The sequence below is a fragment of the Lissotriton helveticus genome, chromosome 5_1 (assembly GCF_964261635.1).
Source record: "Lissotriton helveticus chromosome 5_1, aLisHel1.1, whole genome shotgun sequence".
In the NCBI taxonomy this organism is placed as follows: domain Eukaryota; kingdom Metazoa; phylum Chordata; class Amphibia; order Caudata; family Salamandridae; genus Lissotriton; species Lissotriton helveticus.
In genome coordinates this window covers 520559310-520578434 of record NC_136065.1, presented here as the reverse complement: position 1 = coordinate 520578434, position 19125 = coordinate 520559310, and the positions used below count along the sequence as shown (strand labels likewise).

Here is a 19125-nt window from a genome sequence, read left to right as displayed (position 1 = left end):
CTCTGTTACGATAGTTCCGGCCTCTTTGGGGAAAGAAGTTACCGTATCCCCGGTAGTTCCTTGAGTAGCCACGCTGATTCTGTTGGTAGTAGGATCTGTTATAACCACGGCCGACAGCCGATCCTCCCCTGCCGACCCTTCCAAAAAATCTTCCGCCAAACATGCGTCTCATATTTGTCTGTGCTTTGTTAAAAGCTGCAAAGGTGGATACATATTTGCCAAGGGACTTAATAAAGGACTCTCCGAATAGAAGACCATTGGGATCCCCTTGCACATCTTTGTTGGCCAAATCCCCTAACTTGGGATTCATACGCATTAGGATCGCTCTCCTTCTCTCCGAGGTAAGGTTAGCGTTAGCGTTACCCAAAAGACAGATGGCACGCTGGCTCCAGCCTCTAAGGAGTTCAGTGTCAACTGGAGTGCCATTCATGGAGGCCTCTTCAGCCATGTCAAGGATCCTAGCCAAAGGGCCGAGGGTATCCAAAAGTTTATCCTGACACTGCTTAAGGCAGCGTTCCAGGCCTTTGCGAGGATCTCTCCCAGTTTTAAACAAAAAGGTCAAAAGTTCAGGATCAAGATTAGGAGTTGACCCTTCTTTGTTATCCAAAAAGGGTTTTGGACATTCAGATTTCATAAGGTTACGCGAATCCTTTTCAAGAGGTTTGCCAATCCAGGCTTTAATAAATTGGGAGACGTGGTCCAAAGGCCACCAATCTGAACCTCTAGGATGGGTGATCTTGGAAGGATTAAACATTTCATTCCCCGATGGGTCTTTAATGGTGTTGAGATTAGTAGAGGTTAGAGCCAGGTCCTCGTCAAGGAGGTCGTCCTCAAGCTTTTCTAGAGGATCAAAAATGTACTCATCAGCCTCCTCTTCCAAATCCAATGGGGATAAATAGTCGTCATCATCATTGACGAGGTCAATTGTGCCGCGATGGACACCCAATCTCTGCGTGCCGCAAGGGACACCTGTGCTCTTTGCGCCATTAAGGCCGCTCGATCTTTTTGTGCCGCTCGGGACACCCGCCTCACTCGTAGCGCAAAGGCTACCAACAGATAAAACCTTATCAGATGTTCCCCTTGGAAGATTTTGAGGTTCAATATGTTTAGATTTTTTAACAGCCTTACCGCCCTTAGAGGGGAGTGGGTCCACCTCATCATCATCCGATGAAAAAAGCGTTGGCTCACTAGGAATCTCCCTTTTCCTCTTAAGAGCAGCTTCGATAGCTTCATTAAGGGAAGATTTCAAATGGCTCTCAAAGAGACCTATAAGGGAGGCTTGAGTAATGGGGGGGTCATTAACAGAGGAGTCTCCCTGTGACATAATGCAACAAGGGAAGTCAGAAGAATAAACAATAAATAAATAAGTGCTACCTGACCGAATAAACTGTTCCCCTTTTTTTTTTTTTTTTTATATACTAATATCAAGTATTCAAATTGAAAAGGAGAGATCCGCTGAAAAGCGCCACCCAAAATAAAGAGATCTAGGTGTTCAAAGCCCAAAAGGTAAGGAATGCGAGGGTAGGCAGTCGGGTCGGCAAACGGAGACAGAGAAACAGGCAGTTAAGAGAGCGCTGAAGGAGAGCGCGAGGACGGGTCTCGCGCTGTGTTTACAGTCAAATTTTTGCCTTGCGGGTCACAGCAAGAGCAAAAATGAATCATTTTGGCCGAGCGGGTCACCTCCGAGTAACGGGAGGGACCCGGAAGAAGGCCGCATAGCGCAGCGGGTCCGAATCAGGAGACGCCCGCAGCCCGCCGAAGGCACATTGGCTCGGTGAGAGGCGTTAATGAGCCTGTTTGGTGGCGGAAACGCCGTTATCGAGCCTGTTTGGGGGCAGAGAGCGAGTGGAGGCTCTGATGAGCCTCACGAACGGTTATTAGACAAGTTTGGAAAGACAGGAAAGAGAAAGGGACCCAACCGAAATTGGAAGGGTATCCGAGAAAGGTAGGAGAAAAACTCACCTTCTAACACATATATTAATGACAAAAGGCACAAAGAGCAAAGTAAAGGCATGAATAGATTAATAATTCACAAGAAAATGGGGGCTAAGAAAAATTCGTTTCTTTCATTAATTACACACATGCTGAAGGAGATTAAAACAATGCCAAAGAGGCAATAAATCAGCCTAAATATCTTAAAAAACAGAAAGTCATGAGAGACAAGAAGAAGTTGTACTTAACTGTCCGTGGGCAGCGAATAAAAGAGGAAGATTGCTGGTCGTCATGGTGCTTTGTTGTTGCTATGGAATGTTTCTTTATGATGTTTGTTACACTTTAAAGGGCTGCATGTCCTGGGAGCAATAAAAGTTATTGCATAATGTAGCCTCCGGTCTTGTAATGAAATCAGAGCTCTTGACCAAGTTTCTTGTAGTAATATGCCTTTGAAGTTCTTCAGATATGAACGAGTATCAAATGCATTACAATTAAATACTGCCACTGCTGGGTTCGAAGATGAGAGCTTGTGCTGATTGAGAACAAAGATGGGAGTAAGGGCTTTGGAAGCTTCATTTCACATGCAGTGCAGCTCTCAGGCATGAGTAATCCTGGACATTATTATTATTTACCAGTGATGGAACTATAGCATGTATTGCCTCTTCCCTGTTTTGAGTCAGTCATTTAGTTATCTTGATTAAGTTACTACAGCAATTATCCTCCCATGTGTAACTCTAAATTGTAACCGCATTAAACTCCCTTGCTTCCCATGTGACGCACAACTGACCCAAAAATATACTTTGAAATGACTTACTTAGAACAGGGTATTTTTGTATGATTTTGTGGTTTCATGAATGATCAGTTTACCAGGTCTTCTGTCTTTGTGTGGTGCTAGTCTGATTATTTTTTTTACAATATTCACTCTTTCATCAGGGGTAAAGCAGAAGATGCTGCAAACTGGCGAATTGTCTTGGGCAAGCATAACCTCAACATGACCGAACCCACAGAGAAAACCTACTATGTCAAGCGCATCTACCGTCATGAGCGCTTTCTCTACCCCCACCAGAATGAGCTGGATTACGATGTCGCCTTGGTCAAGCCAATAGGAGACATCATGGCCAACCACTTCATCCACTATGCCTGCTTACCAAGAAGAGAGAACGTCCTCCGTCCAGGCCACTTCTGCTGGGTGACTGGTTGGGGGGACACAAGAGGTATCAGTCATGTATGGCCAGAGATAGTAGCTCATTATATATTATGCCACATGCAATAAGAATCAATACTACTAGCAAGTCCTGATAATTCACTGCTATCACAGTGTTGGAAAGACAGTCCTCTGGCTGCTTTCCTTCTCCTCTTCTGGGTCTTCATAGACCCCCCAACTCCTTATCACTGTATGTGTGTGTGTCTTTCCATGTGTGTGCTTGTGTATGTATAATTATGTTTATCTGTGTGTGAGGTAGAAGGGCTGGTTATACATTGAATGTTTTAAGTGGATAGAATGAGAGGGCACGACATTTTGCAGGCTTCTCTGTCACCAACTCTCGGCAGTGTATTTCTCTTGAAGGTTGTAGGAAATTGCCTCTTTATATGATATACCAAAATGAGGTGTATCGTGCAAAGAGTCCAGGGAGTCCCTTATGAGTGGACAGGGGCTTGCTCAAGCAATCCCAAGGTGCTCATCTAGGGGGTAGTGTGGTCAAGCAACTTTAGACTAATCAGAGAGGAGTGTTAGACATCTGCAAATACACACAATAGTCAATAGATGATGCGCACATGACTCAATAAGGAGATCCACACCAATTTATAACAATAACAAATACGTTTTGTATATATTTTAAGTCACAGGAATCAATATGTTCAGGTAAGTTCATTTTTCAAGAGAAATATGTTTCCATTGAGAAAGTTGACACTTAGTGCATTTTTCTGAAGCTTCAATGTTATCCTACGGGGGAAAAACAAGTACGGCATGCAGGTACAGTACTGTGACTTACAATACCAATCCCTTGGACTTAAGGTGAGTTTGAGGCGAGGTTCAAGGCAGCACAACCAGGTCTCCTTCAGCGGCACTAGAATGGCCGGCTGCAATACATTGTCGGGTGCCCAATGTTAGTCTATGGGTATCGGGCTTCTTGAAAAGGGACTGCAGGTTTTAATTGGTCGGACAGACTGATTGAACCAAGCAAAGGGATCAAGTATTGCGATGCTAGGGGACACTGAAGGTCCTCTTCTCCTCAGGCAGGGGTGGCCAGCTGCAGGGCGTCTTTGAGGTGTCAGGTTTCTTCATCCAGGAGCACCCGCGGTTGAGGGGGCCTCCAGACAGAGGCAGCAGGCGATGTCGAAAGAGTTCATGAGGGGTGGACTTTGTCTCTTGATGGCTTGGGGACGACGCTGACACCATTGGCCCACTTTGACTCAGGCTGGGGGGCTCAGGTTCAATGGTGCTTGGCTGTGTCCGGTTTTGGTGGTTCCGGAGTCCTGATTGTTCTTCTTGGAGGGTCCTGCAGGATGCAGGAGCGCAGTTCTTGAGTCTTTATTGAAGGCAGGCAGTCCTCCCAGGCTTTGGAGGCATGACAACTTGCAGGACGAGACGTCTTGGGCAGAATTATATGGGGAACAGCAGACAGGCCTGCAGGGCTGGTGCCAAGTAGGTTGCTCTTCTCCAGTCTTTGCTTTCACAGCTCTTCAGTGCCTTTCTTCTTTGTAGGTCATCAGGATCAGCTTTTCTGGTGCCAGGGGCTCCCCTAAATTTTGAATTTAGGGGAGTTAGGGGAGTCAATGGGCTACCTACCCCTGGGGTCCCTATGCCCCCTATCTGAGCACTTCCTGTGGAAAGAGGGGGTAACTCTGCCCCAGAGTTCCAAAGTTTGCCATCACCAAGATTGCTAACTTTGAAAAATCACCCGCATTTCAGGTAGCCCACCTTAGGGGTTGTACTTGCCTGAGGGTGGACACGCCTATCTGACAAGCTAATTTTCCCACCTGTCCAGGTGCCAGTGGACTCTGGACAAAGGGGTTTGGCTTCCTCTAGTGCGATTAAAAAAAACAGATTTGCATACTCTTTGAAGCCCCCATGCCTTGGAATGCTAATCTGCTGGTCATCCTGTGAGTGGGTTTCTATACATCCTCTGCTCGAGCAGGCTTTGTTTCAGGCCTCCTGAGAGCAAAGGCCCTCACTTGGGGGTCAGAAACTTGCCTCTGGTGGCAGGCTGGCAAAAACCAGTCAGTCAGCACACCAGTAGCTGGTAAGTTTTCAGGAGACAACTTTAAGGTGCCCTCTGGGTGCATGTATAATAAATCCATCACTGGGATCAGTGTGGATTTACTAACACAAGATGTTTGATACCACGAGAAGCAAGGCTGGCAGTAGCTTCTCGTAAGCAGTCCAGGGCCTGTTTCAAGCTATATTGTAATGTTAGGCATAGGAGGACAAAAGTAATTTCCATAGTATACTCCACTACACATCCTAGGTCTCAGTGCCCAAGTTTATAGTGGCTGAAGACTATGTCCATCTTGGTATTACTTGACACATTGCCTTTTAGTCCTGTTTATAGTAAGGCAAACCAAAAATACAGGAAAGGTAAATGGGGCAGAGCCTGGGAACTTTCAACTCATTGGTTAGAAAGTGACCAAGAGTCACCGCTTACCCACTACCTAGTGTCAAGCATAAATGTGGCACCTCAAGGCACCATCCGCAGGACACTTTTTGAACCTACAGAATAATATGCGGACTAGCTCTTTTGTCTGTGACCTAAGAGGAACCCTAAAGGACTGAACCTGTTCCCTCTTGTCTTCAGAATAAAGAAATGAACTCCAAGTGTCAGCTGGCCACCCTCCTATGTGGCTATCTCGACACAACAAGCTACAACTTTCCCTGAAGTTCCCAGCGGACCAGCGGAAGCTGGACTGGACTGAACTTTACTGCTGGCTTCTGCATGACATCCTGTGAGACTCTAAATGCCATCCCCTTGGGTCCTTGGGGCCTTAGAAGTGTATTCCTGGGATTGTTTAGGCACTAGAAGAAAGTTTTGAAACTTTTGAAAATGTTTCCTTCAGAGCTTCAGTGGGACACACAGGAAGAAATACCAGACCAGCAGTTCCCCAGCATGGACTGGATGCGAGCTTCGTCCCACACAAAGGTCCATACACCTCTGGAAAAATTACATAGGGCTGATTTAAATCTCAGTGGATGGGTAACTCCAATGGTGACTGATATCTCATCTGCCGAAATATAAATCTCATAGGATGCAATGGGATTCATATTTCGGTGGATGGGATATCCGCCATCGTTGTGACGGAGTGAAACGTACGCCGATATCTAATTCAACCCCTAATTCCGACTCAAATTTGGGACTTAGAATATTTTCAGCAGAGCATCTCCAAAGATCCAGAGAGCTACTGGAACCAGCCTGATTCAGGTATCTTCTCTTCAGTTCCACGGCTGCAGCACAATTTCAGCAACGTACGCACGCGGAGGATTTTTCTTCTATAATAGTGACAAAGAGTCATTCTGCATTGAAACTTACAGAAAATTTCAAAGATTTTCTTTAAAAAAGTGACAACATCCCTTTCTGAAGTGGGACTTAGAAACTGTTTTGACTTCCAGACTTTTACTGAGTTAAATCCACATGGTGTATTCGACCCGGCCTCCATTGATCTCAAATCGTGCGTAGGTCCCAGCTTACCACTTCCATAGACTATCACTGGCGCTTTGTGCCTTTGGCTTTGTTTTTACTTAAATCTTTAAAAATTCATGTCTCTGGCTCACCTTATTGTTTTTTTTATTGTTTTTATGTAATTTTGGTTACTGTATTTGACTCTATTTTTCTAACTTAGTTTGATATTTTTATCATTTGTATTTTGACTTTATTACTGTCTTGGTACTGCATAAATACTTTGCACATTGCCCTAAGGTAAGCCTGTCTGCTTGGTGCCAACCTACTACAGGGGTGAGTTCAGGTTAATTTAGTGATTTTGAGTGTTCACTTTAACAAGAATTATTAGTCCTGGAGGTGGGCAGTCGCCACCCACCCCCAAATATTAATCCACTTTCTTAGAACCTCAACTATGGCCTGACTATACATTTTATGGAAGAACTGACACACAGTTTACTTGAAAGCATGAAGAATATGTTACATTAATTGAGGGCAATTTGCACAAGTTCAAGTGTGCATTGTAAGGATTGCAGGCTGGTTCCACAGGAGCGTCAGGAATCCGAAGAGTAGTCCACAGCCTTCCCCTACGGTCTTCCGACTCTATCAAGCACTAGAGTACGAGAGACACGCCAGGGGAAAACAGGGAAACAAAACAAGGAAAGAAGGGGGGAGACAATGATGGCTGATGGAATTCTCCAGTAGTGAATATGGGGTACTTCAATGAAGGTAACAGGAAAACAGGAAGGCTGAAATGACAAAAGGAAACAAAACACTCTAGCTCTACTCCAATTAAACGGGATATTGATTATACATGTACATAAACATATCACGTACCCCAGGTTCTTAATATGACTCTGATTAAGCAGATGAGGGTGGAAGTAAGGTACAGCGTCTGGAGCTATAATAAGGATGACACAGTTATTGAAAGGAGCACTAAAATCTAGATGTGGTATGTTCGTTAGCACTCTAATCAACCCCTCTCTTACTTCGACTATCTTGGAACTGCCTTTGAAGACCCCTTCGTTACAGTCTGGTACACAAAGAACCTTCCATTCAATTCTTCTGCAGATGTCTTTATGATTTATCACCATCTATGAGAACCAAACAGAATCTATACAGTCTATTTACATGTAGCAATAATAAGGCAAAAGATTGGTAGCGCATGAACGCTCTTACCGTGATTCCCTGTAGTGAGGAATAGAGGCACCCACCCAGATCCACGCAAGAGTGCCACGAAATACAAGGACAAGGTTTCCAGTAAATAATGGAAAAAGATGGTGGTAGCTCCTGGAAACAGGGACCTTGCAGGTAAGGGGGGGACAGACCGGGGATAGGAAAAATAACAAGGAGAAACCTAACTGTCTAACTATGTAAAGGAAAAAAGGGAAAAACACCACACCGGACAGCGGAGCACAAACCCGGCTGTCTGGCGTAAACAGAAATATTGGGAAGCAAAAAAGGGAGACTAGTCCCACCGGATGGCGGAGCAAAGCCCGGCCGCCGGGTGGAACTGAGTGTCAGAGCTATACTCAGAAGTTCACAAATGAGCCGTGAACGTGTTCTCCGCAAAACAGAGAACGGAGCAGTGCCCGGCCGGATGGCGGAGCGAAGCCCGGCCGCCGGGCGGGGCACAAGGAGTAGGGGAGAGGAGAGTCAAGAGCAAGTCGCACAGAGCAATGCCCGGCCGGATGGCGGAGCAAAGCCCGGCCGCCGGGCGGGGCACACAACAGAGTACGCCAAAGGCAGAAAGGCGCCGTATAACCCAGAGCGTATGCGAGCCCACTGATAGTTGGTGCAGGGGAACGCTACACGCTGAAACAGCGGACAACAGCAAACAGAACCAAGAACTACGAATACTGGGAAACAGGAACGGAACCGGAAACAAGGGAAGCTTGACGCAGGAACGTGAAGCGTCGATCCCTGTTTCCTGGTTCCTTACATACCAGGTTTCTTAAAGGGACAGCGTAGGGGATTCTCAAAGCATGACATGCATTAGGACTTTGACTATATGAAAACTGTGCCTCTTTTTAACCATGCATACTTTACATAATATAAGTTCATATTATTGTTTCATTTAGGCAGTGGTAGCATTATATGCATCAGACCCCCTACTAGTGAGCTTTGTCACAATCTGCATTTTACAGTTTTCGCAATGTGGACAAATGTTAGCTGAGCAAACTTTGAAGTCAGTTTCTTGTGTTTTTCAGGTGGAAAGGAGAACCTCACCCTCTCTGAAGTTCTGAATCAGGTGAAATTACCCATCATAGATTTCAAAACATGCAAGCAGAAGAAATTCTGGGGAGACCGTGTACGAGAGTCAATGATTTGTGCTGGTTTGCGTGACACTGGAGGCCCACCTGCTGCTTGCCAGGTATAAAAATTAGTTACTTATTATAACGCGCTTTCCGCCAATCTTGAAGATTTGTAGCACTGTGACTAGCAAGTATTACCATTACCCAACTCAATGATACTCATGTTGTAGTGTAGTTCCTATTATCCCAATAGGCTCTGCGCATTGGAATAATACCTTCAATAGTATAGGCCTAGACCAGACGTTAACTAGGTCTTCTATTGTCGATATTAGACTTAAAGTTTTGGGTTTGCCAGCTAGCTCAGAGTTCACTAGAAACTTTCTCGAATAGGCAAGGAGGAGTTGAACCTCCCTGGATAGACAAGAAGGGATTTAGTTTCTGACAACCATAGAACATGACAACTTTGCTCTCCCCTAATCAAGAGTGTATCTCTAGAGTCGTGTGAAAACAAAAGACAACTTATTTTACTCAGTCAGTACGTGCATTCTTAGTCTCACCAGATTGTAGAGAAAAGGAAGAGACGGGCGTGTTCAATAAAAGATGGTATTTATTGATCAGTCTCTTTTCTCATACAAGAGAAATGGATCGATATTATCGCAATACTTATGGTTAAGTAAAGTGCATACAATAAAAGCAGAAGTATAAAATAATACTGTAAAAACATTTATATGGTTTCTAAGCCATAAGGTGGTTTAAGATTGATAAAATAGATATATACATATAAACATTTGACTAATCGTACTCAACTGGTGTTTCTAACTACGCCTACCCCAGTGTACCTGACCTAAGCCTAATACGTGGGCGGGAATAGAAAGTAGCAGTTTAAGTTAAGTTTGTTTTGCCAAGTGACTGACTCAAGAATTCTCTGCGAGGGGTTATTCAGTTCTGTACCTGGAATTTAGGATGAATGAGGGATGGTATCACTCGTCTCTGGTCTCGATATTCCAGGCTGCCTGCGAGGGCTACCCGGAAGCGCCGGAGCTGGATTTCTCGGCAGGAGAAAGCAGCGTCTCGTTCTCAGCGCGTCAGGAAGGCGGGGCTGCACCAGCGGGGTCTGCTCTGCTCTGGGCTTCGGCAAGTCTGGCTGCTCCGATCTCGTCACCACCGCGTGTGTTTGCTTAAGGCAATACCGGTAATATTTATACCTGTAAGGTGCCGAGATTGACGTAAGGATGGACATAGATACGTCAATAAGGATGTCATACGACTTGGTCGTTAGCACATTCTTTTGCTGAAGTTCTCGATGAAATCAAAACAATGGCCGCAGGGTTTTTCCCAGGTTGTCATAGGTTTGATTTGTTTTGAGAACTCCGTATGCCTTATCAGGGGCTGGAGGAATATCGCTTGTCTAATTAGATTGCAAGCGTTATGACTTAATCAGATAACACGTTCCTGTGCCGTGGTGTGGCATCATCAGATAACGGTTTCTGCATCATGGGATGGCTGCTAGTTAACTTGTTAACCAGAACAGGGTCAGGAATAGGGGGATCGATACAGAACCTATAGGAATACATCACACCCACTCCACGCTAACTATGGCCATGTTTACGAATCTAGGCATAGTAAAACATACTGTAGAGTATTGTGTATACCTTACCACCCCAAAATACATATAATGCTTTTCAAAATTATCTAATATACGGAAAAAACAGTCACATGTATTATATGCACTCAAGCTGTAGAATAATGCTAAAGTAATCACGCATATGTATACATTATTGCTAATTGGTATATGAGAATTTACACATGAAATGGCTCTTAATACAGAAGAAAAAGGTTCGAGACCATTTCATCACAGAAAAAATAATTATGAACATACCAGCGGGCAGCTAATGTCTATAAAGTTTCTAAAAATAGAAATTTTAGTTCTCTAAGAATAGTTCTTACTTTAAGCAGAAGATATGTGTCCCAAAAAATCGAAAAATATTTTGGGGCTGCTGAAAAAATTGCTGTCCGTGAACTGGAGGGGAAATCGTTCATGGTATTCTGTTATTAAAGTTGAAGGCCAAATTCAGGGAACGCCGTGTGCTAGCTTGCTCAAAAGTCTCTATTTCTGCTCTGGAGAGAACATCATATCATTTAGACTGTCGAAAAAGCTGTCAACAGCTTCCTGGGAGAGTTCCACTAACTCGGAAAAGGATGTAACCATGCATTCATGTGCATGATTGTCTCCATTGACGTTTTGATTAGTATTGCTGACAGAAGGTACCTGATCGATGCTGCTTTCATCTTGAACTTCACTACCCCTTAATCATAGCGGTGAAGTCTCCACGAATGCCGTCATCAGGGTTGGCAGCCGTTGAGGGCAGCACAAAGCATGAGCCTTTATTGGGCTCAACAATGTTTCTGCATCCATTGGCGCATCCGATTGTAGCGTCAGACAGGTGTCCAACACGCATTCTTCTCCGCACAGCAAGCACCTTAATACAGGTAAAACACATCGATGCCACATTGGTCGAAATGAAAGAAACCAAGTCATGTTCAGGTCTCTAAGCCGGGTTAGTCCCAGGATTTTTGATATCCGGTCCCGGTATCCAATGGCTCGGATTGTTTCTTCCCTTGTCGCAGGTGTTTTGTCTGTGACACGGTTTGCCATAACGAAATATAAGGACCAAGAATAGGATTCCTGCAATTAGTCCTAAAATGAGGGGAAGTCCGCCAAAAATCGAATGGACGAAATCTGGAAAAATACCCAGTATGGCTTTGAATGGTGTTAATGCCATCGAAAATACTGACTTAAATACTTTTGAGACTCCACTGGTATCAGAAATATTTAAGATTTCATTCAGGATTTCTGCGAAATGTATGGGGGAATTAGTTGATAACAATGAGTGAATCTCTGCAGTCGTCCTTGCGACTAGGAAATCATACGTTTCTTTTGATGACGTGAGTCTGGTCGGCGTCTGAAGAAGCACTGTTTTCATTCTGCTTAAAGTGTCTATTCGAATAGAAGTAATTTTCAAGTTGGGCCATGCCCTTGCCTCCCTGTCTGGAAAGGAGCTGGGGAACAATAAGCGTCCACAGCACTTGACCTTCGCAGTCGTAGTTACGAGATAAGGAGTCCCGGGCATAAGACTACAGCATCTGCGGTCCACAATTAGAATGTAACTCCCATTATAGAGTCTTTGAAAAAATGGTTCTATCTCTGTTGCAGGTGTGCCTAGCTGGTGACATGAAAGGTTATTTGAGTTCCCTTCACAGGCTCCATGCAAACTAATTCCATTACACAGAAGTGTACCGCTTAGTGACATCGCACAATTATTGCCACTAAGAAACACTTTCTGTCCTTTATTACTGACACATGCATGTGAATAGGGCAAGTTCCATGTTGTCTTAATGTACCCTTTTCCCAATTTTTCGTACATGCCAGCCTGTATATATTTTTGGCAGTATTGAAACCTGAAGGTTGATATCGGAATATTAATTATCCCATGTATTATCCATTCACTGACAGGTCGTTCTGACATTGTCACTGGTAATCTCTCGAGTTTCTCAATGCTCAGGATTGTATAATCAGCACCCTTTTGTGCCATACTGATTTGTTTATCAGTAAGGTTAAAGATATTGAATAGTGACGTCGTGTTGATTAAACGCCAAGGCACATAGCCTGAACGCAGATTTTGTAACGTCCAGCCAAGCTGTACAATAGAACGCAATTGAGACTGACCGTGTTGTAACAACAGTAAGTCTTGCGATAATATGTAGATTGCTGAAGACACAATGCTGTCCAAAGAAAAAATTCTGGAGGACAGAGTCATTAACCCATTGTCCACTACAGAAAGTGATTTTTCCAAATTAATACGGTCAATTTCCCGTATACTTTCTGCTGTCTCAATTTGAGTTACCTTCCAGGCCTCGTTGTAAGCTGCATATACAGAGGCTGCTATGAAACGTTTCTGACGCTGTTTGCGCGGTCCCATAATGAAATCACGCAAGTCAGCACCATCAGTAAGTAAAGTTAGGTGTTGCTTAATTTCTGTCAGTGTGGAAGTTTGCAGCCATTGAAGGCATAATTTGCCCACACTGTAGGTGGTTATTATCCCTGGGTGTTGTCTTTGGGAATATCTAGGGTCTGGCCTGGTCAATGTGAACCCTTGTGTTTTGTTCAGGAATCTATCTTGACAGTTATTAGTATCTGTGGGCCAGATCAACCATTGCTTCCAATCAGGATGTGTTCTGTTTTGGTTTAATACATAGTTTACGTCTATCTCTTCATCTGTAGAGCTATTGCTGTTCATTGTTGGCTTTGGAATAGACGGTTTATTTAAGTCTTTGATTTTGGCTAGGCCAAGACAGGTAGTTTGTTGAACAGTGTCATTCAAAAATATCATTTGTTCTGGGATCATGCAAGCTCTAAACAATGATTCTATACCTTGTACTTGCCATTCTTTTGTACCCCAAACACTTTTTACTTCAACATTTTTGTTCCAATAATCAAAACCAAAAGTATTCATGTGTTCAAAAAATGAGTCTGAATATATCAATTTCGTGTTTGTTAGCATGATCTTTGTCCCTGTCTTATTTGACAATTTGAAATAAAATGTTTCAGCATTACTTGTGTTGAACCCTGAAAAGTATGAATATTTGTCGTAAAAGGTTCTTGAGCTTCCTTTTGGAGGGGTCGCAAAATGTTCCCATTGATTATAATTTAAAACATTTCTAGGTTGTGCCGATTTATGTAGAAAATGGTTACCATAGTGGTTGTAACAGTACATACTATCATAATTTGTCGAACCCTGCAAATAATCATGTTTGGTAAATTTAGCAGACATCACTAAGTCAGACATCATATCATTTATGTTTTCAAAGTCCCAATCATCAGCAAATGAGCTTGGTTTTACAAAGTCACTCAACGAGATCTTGATTTGGTGTGGATATTTCAGGATTTCAACCGGACCATAAATTTCGTAGTCAGTATTGTCCCATGCTACCCCACCTGGTATAGGATTGGCTGTGAAGTTGACTGAAGAAAGTTCTCTTTTCTCGACGTGTGAAGATGTGTGTGGCTTGAGGATCAAGTTGATTTTCTGACTTGCTGTGTCCATTTTAGCATATTTTCCCTCAATGAAGCGTCCCAAAGTTAGTACCATGATGAGCCAAAGTATGAGGATAAATGCACCAAAGCCCACCCAAAATTCAATCCATGGAGAAATCAGATATGTTTCTTTCAGTTGTTTCAAAAGTTCTTTAGCTTTTTCTTTAAAGGTTTTTGATGATGGCTGTGTTTTTGATTCACTTAGGTCTTCAGAGGAATCATCGAAGTTTATGAAGTAGCCGGATGCAGTTCTGTCAATTGTTCCAATTGCTTCAGGATTACTGTTTCTTGCATATTCGTTTGTTACTTCATTGTAGGTCGGTGTGTCTCTACTAAATGTTTTTATTTGGGTTGTTAGAGGTCTGAGTTCCAATGCATTGTTGCATAGTCCTTGTTGTTTTTCTGTAGGCGTTTCGAATGTGATTAGCCTCTTAGTTTGGACCTCTGTATTTGTAGCAAACCTTGGTGTTCTGCTACTTATCGGGAGTCCACTTGGCCTACTGTTTGTTATCGGCCACATGATTGTGGTTTTACCAAGTCGATGGATACAACTCGGTTCTCCTTTTTACCAGCAAGTGGCGGTAGTACAACTGATCTTGTCCCGTTGATAGACAAGACAGGAACTGCTTTTCTGTAAGAAGGCCCAAATTCCTTCTTTACCGCGATCTTTTCTCTGACTAGATCCCCGACTTTTGGAATCCAGACAGGTCTTGCTGGGACAGGTGGTGGTTCTTCAGTGGTTGTTGGCTGCTGTTTCAACTTTATGTTGCTCAGGTCTTTTCTTGTTTTGTTTAAGTCCTGCAAAATAGCCAAACGATCTTTGATATCAAAGCTTTTTTCCTTTACCACTGAAGTCTGACTGTCAAGATCTAAGACTAACATCCTAGTTCCAAACAATAATTCGTACGGACTGAATCCCTTCAGAGAATTTCTTGGCAAGTTATTTAGACTACGTTGGACACTTATTAGATGTTTGACCCACCCAGCTCCCGCACCTAATACCTTTGCTGTTATAGATTGCTTTATGTCACGGTTTTTTCTTTCTACAATTCCGTTCCCCTCAGGGTGAAATGGACAAGAGTACCGCAATGTAACGCCCATGCTGACCATGGCCTCCTTATAACCTCTAGAGCTAAAAGCAGGACCATGGTCCGAATGCAGCATGCCAATTGCGTATGTGCCGATAAAGACTCGCAAATCTTTTATAACAGTTCTGGCGTCAGCCGTTCGCTGGGGCCACATCCATATGAATCTCGTGCATGAATCCACTGCCACCAAGATATATTTATAGTTACCATCCCGTTGTAAGGGACCACAGTGGTCCAGGTAAACACAGGCTAATGGTTTATCTGAGATTAGAAGGGGCGTCTGTGCTGGTCGTCTCACCGTTGATACTTTCATTCTTTGACATATTTCACATTCTAGAACATAGTTCTGTGTTTGTCTTCTCATTTGTGGCCACCAGTATCTCTGTTTTAATAATGATACTGTGGCTGAGACGCCGGCATGTACAGAAGCAAGTCCTTCGTGTGCCGCTATTATTAGTCCTAACCTATGTTCCATGTTTGGAATTGCCCTATCCCCCACTCCAGGGATTCGAGCAAAAGGAACATTGTTTGCATCAGTTATGTATGAGTATTTTACTGGAAAGCCTTTCGGGAGTGTTTCTATCGAATCCTTTTCTGTAGCGCTGACAGCCTGTAATATTTCGCTGTCTATTTTTGTTTTTGACCGTGTGATGGCAGCTACGGAAGCCGTTTGCACAGCTGCCTTCGCGGCCTCGTCAGCCAATGAATTCCCTGCAACATGAACGCCATCACGTTGATGACTCAGTGTATGTATCACGTGAGTCTTTGGTAGTTCTTTTTGTAAAAGAACTACTTGTTCCCAGAGCATTTTATGCTTGATTGTGCCTCCTTTTGCATCCTTAAAACCATTCTGAAGCCAGATCTGCAAGTATTCATTATAAGACTGAACGCAATAATACGAATCGCACACTATGAGTGTGGGGAATTCTCGATCGGTATTTTCAAGCGCCATCTTGAATGCCAGTAGTTCAGCTCGCTGAGCTGTACAATCTCCCAGAGATTGTGTTTTGGTGATAGCTGGTTTAAATTTCCCTTCGTGCCAGCGACCTTTAACAATCGCGCACGCAGCACTGTAAGCTTGTTTACCCTCCACTGCGGGTTGTGCTGATCCGTCTGTATATATTATACAGCCGTAATGATCTAGAGGCAGAATTTCGGTCGGCGGAGGACATTCAAATTCGTATTGGAGAAATTCTTGTGTTTTTAAGTTGGGATCAAATTCGTATACCACGTCTGTTGCAGCAAGAGAATTAGCCCACTGTATCCATCTTGGATGTAGTGCTTTAGCATTCGGAATGCTTGCCTTTGTTACCGCCTCTAGGGCTGGTATCGGTGTCACGATTATTATTCGTTTACCTTGTGCCAGGGCTCGTTCTTTTGCTATAGCTGTCTGTGTTGCAGTTAGAATTTTTTCCGTTGGGCTAAATTTCATTTCAGCTTAGTGTACAAGTGTGATTTGAATGCAATTGGTACCTTTTCTCCCTCGTTAGAGGTCAGGTATGTGAATCCGCATCTTCCTGGGATGACTCGAATCACAAGATTGCGTGTGTTATCACGTGTTTCTAATTTTGTTTTAATTAACATGTCTGTTTGTAAGGATCTCAGAATTTCTGTGTGTATTTGAGTCCAATTGGTTTTTTAAAAATCTGGTTTTATTAGATCATAAAGGGGTTTGACCCTTTCTGCGTAATTTGCAATGTATGTTCTTCCGAAATTTAGGAAGCCTAGAATTGACTGTAGGTTTTTTAGTGTTCTAGGTGCTTGGAGTACGGCACATTTCTCTAGGAAATTGTCAGCCAGGCTTTTGCCTTCACTTGATAATTCATATCCTAGGAACAGGACTGTTAGATGGGCAATTCTGGATTTTTTGAAGTTGAATTTGTAACCCTCTGATGCGAACCCAAGTATTATGGTGTTCACTCTCTTCAAGTGAGTATCCAAGTCATCATCTGTTAGGTATATGTCGTCGACATAAGATAATGCCTCTTCGTCATATGTTTGTAATAATTCTGTTACTCTCGCTGAGAATAATCCAGGGCTGTTCTTGAACCCTTGGGGTAACCGACAGAATTGTTTTTGAGCGCCATTTATTAAGAACGCAGACAAGTATCTGCTCTCTGGTGCTATATTTTGACAGAAGAATCCATTAGAGATGTCTAATGTTGTTTTGTATTTTTTGCGCACTATGTTATTCATTAGTGCTGCACTATGCGAATTTTGTACTGCAAAAGTTTTGCAACATGTGTTAAGGTGTCTGTAATCCAAAACTAGACGATATGAATTGTCTGGTTTGGAAACAGGAAACAAAGGGTTGTTCATTTGTGAGGTGCAAGTTTCAATCACCCCCTGGTATTCTAATTGGTCTAGGATTTCTTTTACCTGTTTTTTAGCTTCTTGCTTAATTGGGTACTGTCTTTGTGCAGTAGGTTGTGATTTTAACTGGATTTTGTGAGGAGGAGAGTCCTCATCCCATCCTACGTGATTTTTATATAAAGCAGGAGCTTGAGCTACTGCCCACTTTCTTGCAAGTGTATATTTTTTATGAATTGGGATATGATTTGAGAAGGCAGGCATAATTATTTCTTCGCCATGAGGGCACTCCCTGACAAACTCGGGTGGCCAGTCTTTTTCAGCTAGAAGGATGTCATAGCCCTTGGAGAGATTATCCCAAAATAGTCCCCTTATTTTTCTAGTCTTATCCCCCTCTATACGTAATGTTATTTCATATATTTTGTGAGGTTTCCTAACTCTGGTGTCTGCAGTTTCCACTTGAAGGTATTCATTCGTGTCCACTGTCTCCAGATGATTCATAAGGACTTTGCGAGCTATGCTCACTTCTGCTGCGCTGTCTAGCATTGTCTGAGCCCACTCTCCGTTTTTCAGCTGTGTCCTCAGTATTCTCGGCATTGTTGAATACTTTAATACTGGCTACCTTCTTTTTTGGAAATTGTAATTTCTTATTTGGAGGAACAGGTTCCTTGTCTTTGGACTTGACGTGCCCTTCCCTGGGTTCCGATCGTCCTCTTCTTTCTGATTTCTGCGAGGAAGTCTGAAAAGATTGAGAGGGACGTGTATCAAAATCTTGATATCTATCCGGTTTCTTTATATTATCCCTATTTCTAAGGTTGTATTTTTTCCCAGAGGGCTCACTTTGGGGAGACCTGTGTCCTTGGTTTGGAGATTTTTCTCTCCGCCGAGGAGACCTTCCTCTGGACTGGAATCTCTTTTCTTTTGGATTGGATTGTTTGTTTCCATCCCAGTTCTTCTTTTGTGATGTTAAATTATTTTTAATAAATATTTTTTCAGGACTTTCAATCAGTTGGGGTTTTACTGGTATTTCACCTAAACTATCTCTACCTAGTTCCTCATAGGATTTTTCTATGATTCTGGCAATTTCAGCTGGTTGGTCTGCTATATCTGTTTCTTTTAACCTCTGGCGGATTGCTGCTTCTCCCTTTATATTGGCTAGTAATATAGCCGAGACCTGCTTGAAGTCTTTCAGTAATTTCATACCAAGAGTTAAAGCGGGTTCTGGACCGTATTCGTCTTGAATTTGTTTTAGCACATCTGGTATTACCGAGATGGATGGAACACCATGCGTTTTTGTGTAGATGGAAGCAAAGACTGTACCCCAAGTGTCATAGTCCTCCACGTGTGGTGCGATTCCCATTGGAAGACAGATAGTCAGAATCCTGTGTTTATCCACAGGAGTGGTGTCTGGAAACACCGCCTCTATTTTGGTGATTTTTTGTGCTAACCAGAATGGTATTTGTTCCCTTTTAGCTGGTACCTTACCTAGGCAGGACTGTATGTTCTGTGGTGTAATTTTATTTGTGTTCCCCTGATGAGGGGTCAGCTGTGGAATTTTAATTGCTGGTTGGATTGTTGAAGTCCGCATTACATATTGGACTAATTGTCTATGTATTTTTATTAATTGTTTTAGTTGTACTAAAAGATCTGCTGCAGACATCCTTTCGATGTCTGGATGTGGTGTGTATCCGGCTAGGACCGGCCACGTTGCTCCTGGTCTACCTAATGGACCGAGCCTGGTGATGTGATTGTTGTGTTGTAGGGCGCCATTAAACAAGAGCAGGTGCTCTTGA

The 19125-nt window shown here is 43.2% G+C and overlaps 1 protein-coding gene across 2 annotated transcripts in view; it reads left to right on the top strand.

Annotated features, from left to right (window-relative positions):
• The window catches only part of LOC144753250 (elastase-1-like), a 90297-nt gene that overhangs the window by 51455 nt on the left and 19717 nt on the right, over positions 1 to 19125 (top strand). For both annotated transcript variants that reach the window (XR_013594263.1, XM_078641001.1), the window contains exons 4-5: positions 2866 to 3146; positions 8795 to 8958. Coding sequence is in view for 1 of the 2 variants with exons in the window: in XM_078641001.1 (XP_078497127.1) it covers positions 2866 to 3146; positions 8795 to 8958 (445 nt within the window). In the remaining variant the exon portion in view is untranslated. The remainder of the gene's footprint in view (positions 1 to 2865; positions 3147 to 8794; positions 8959 to 19125) is intronic.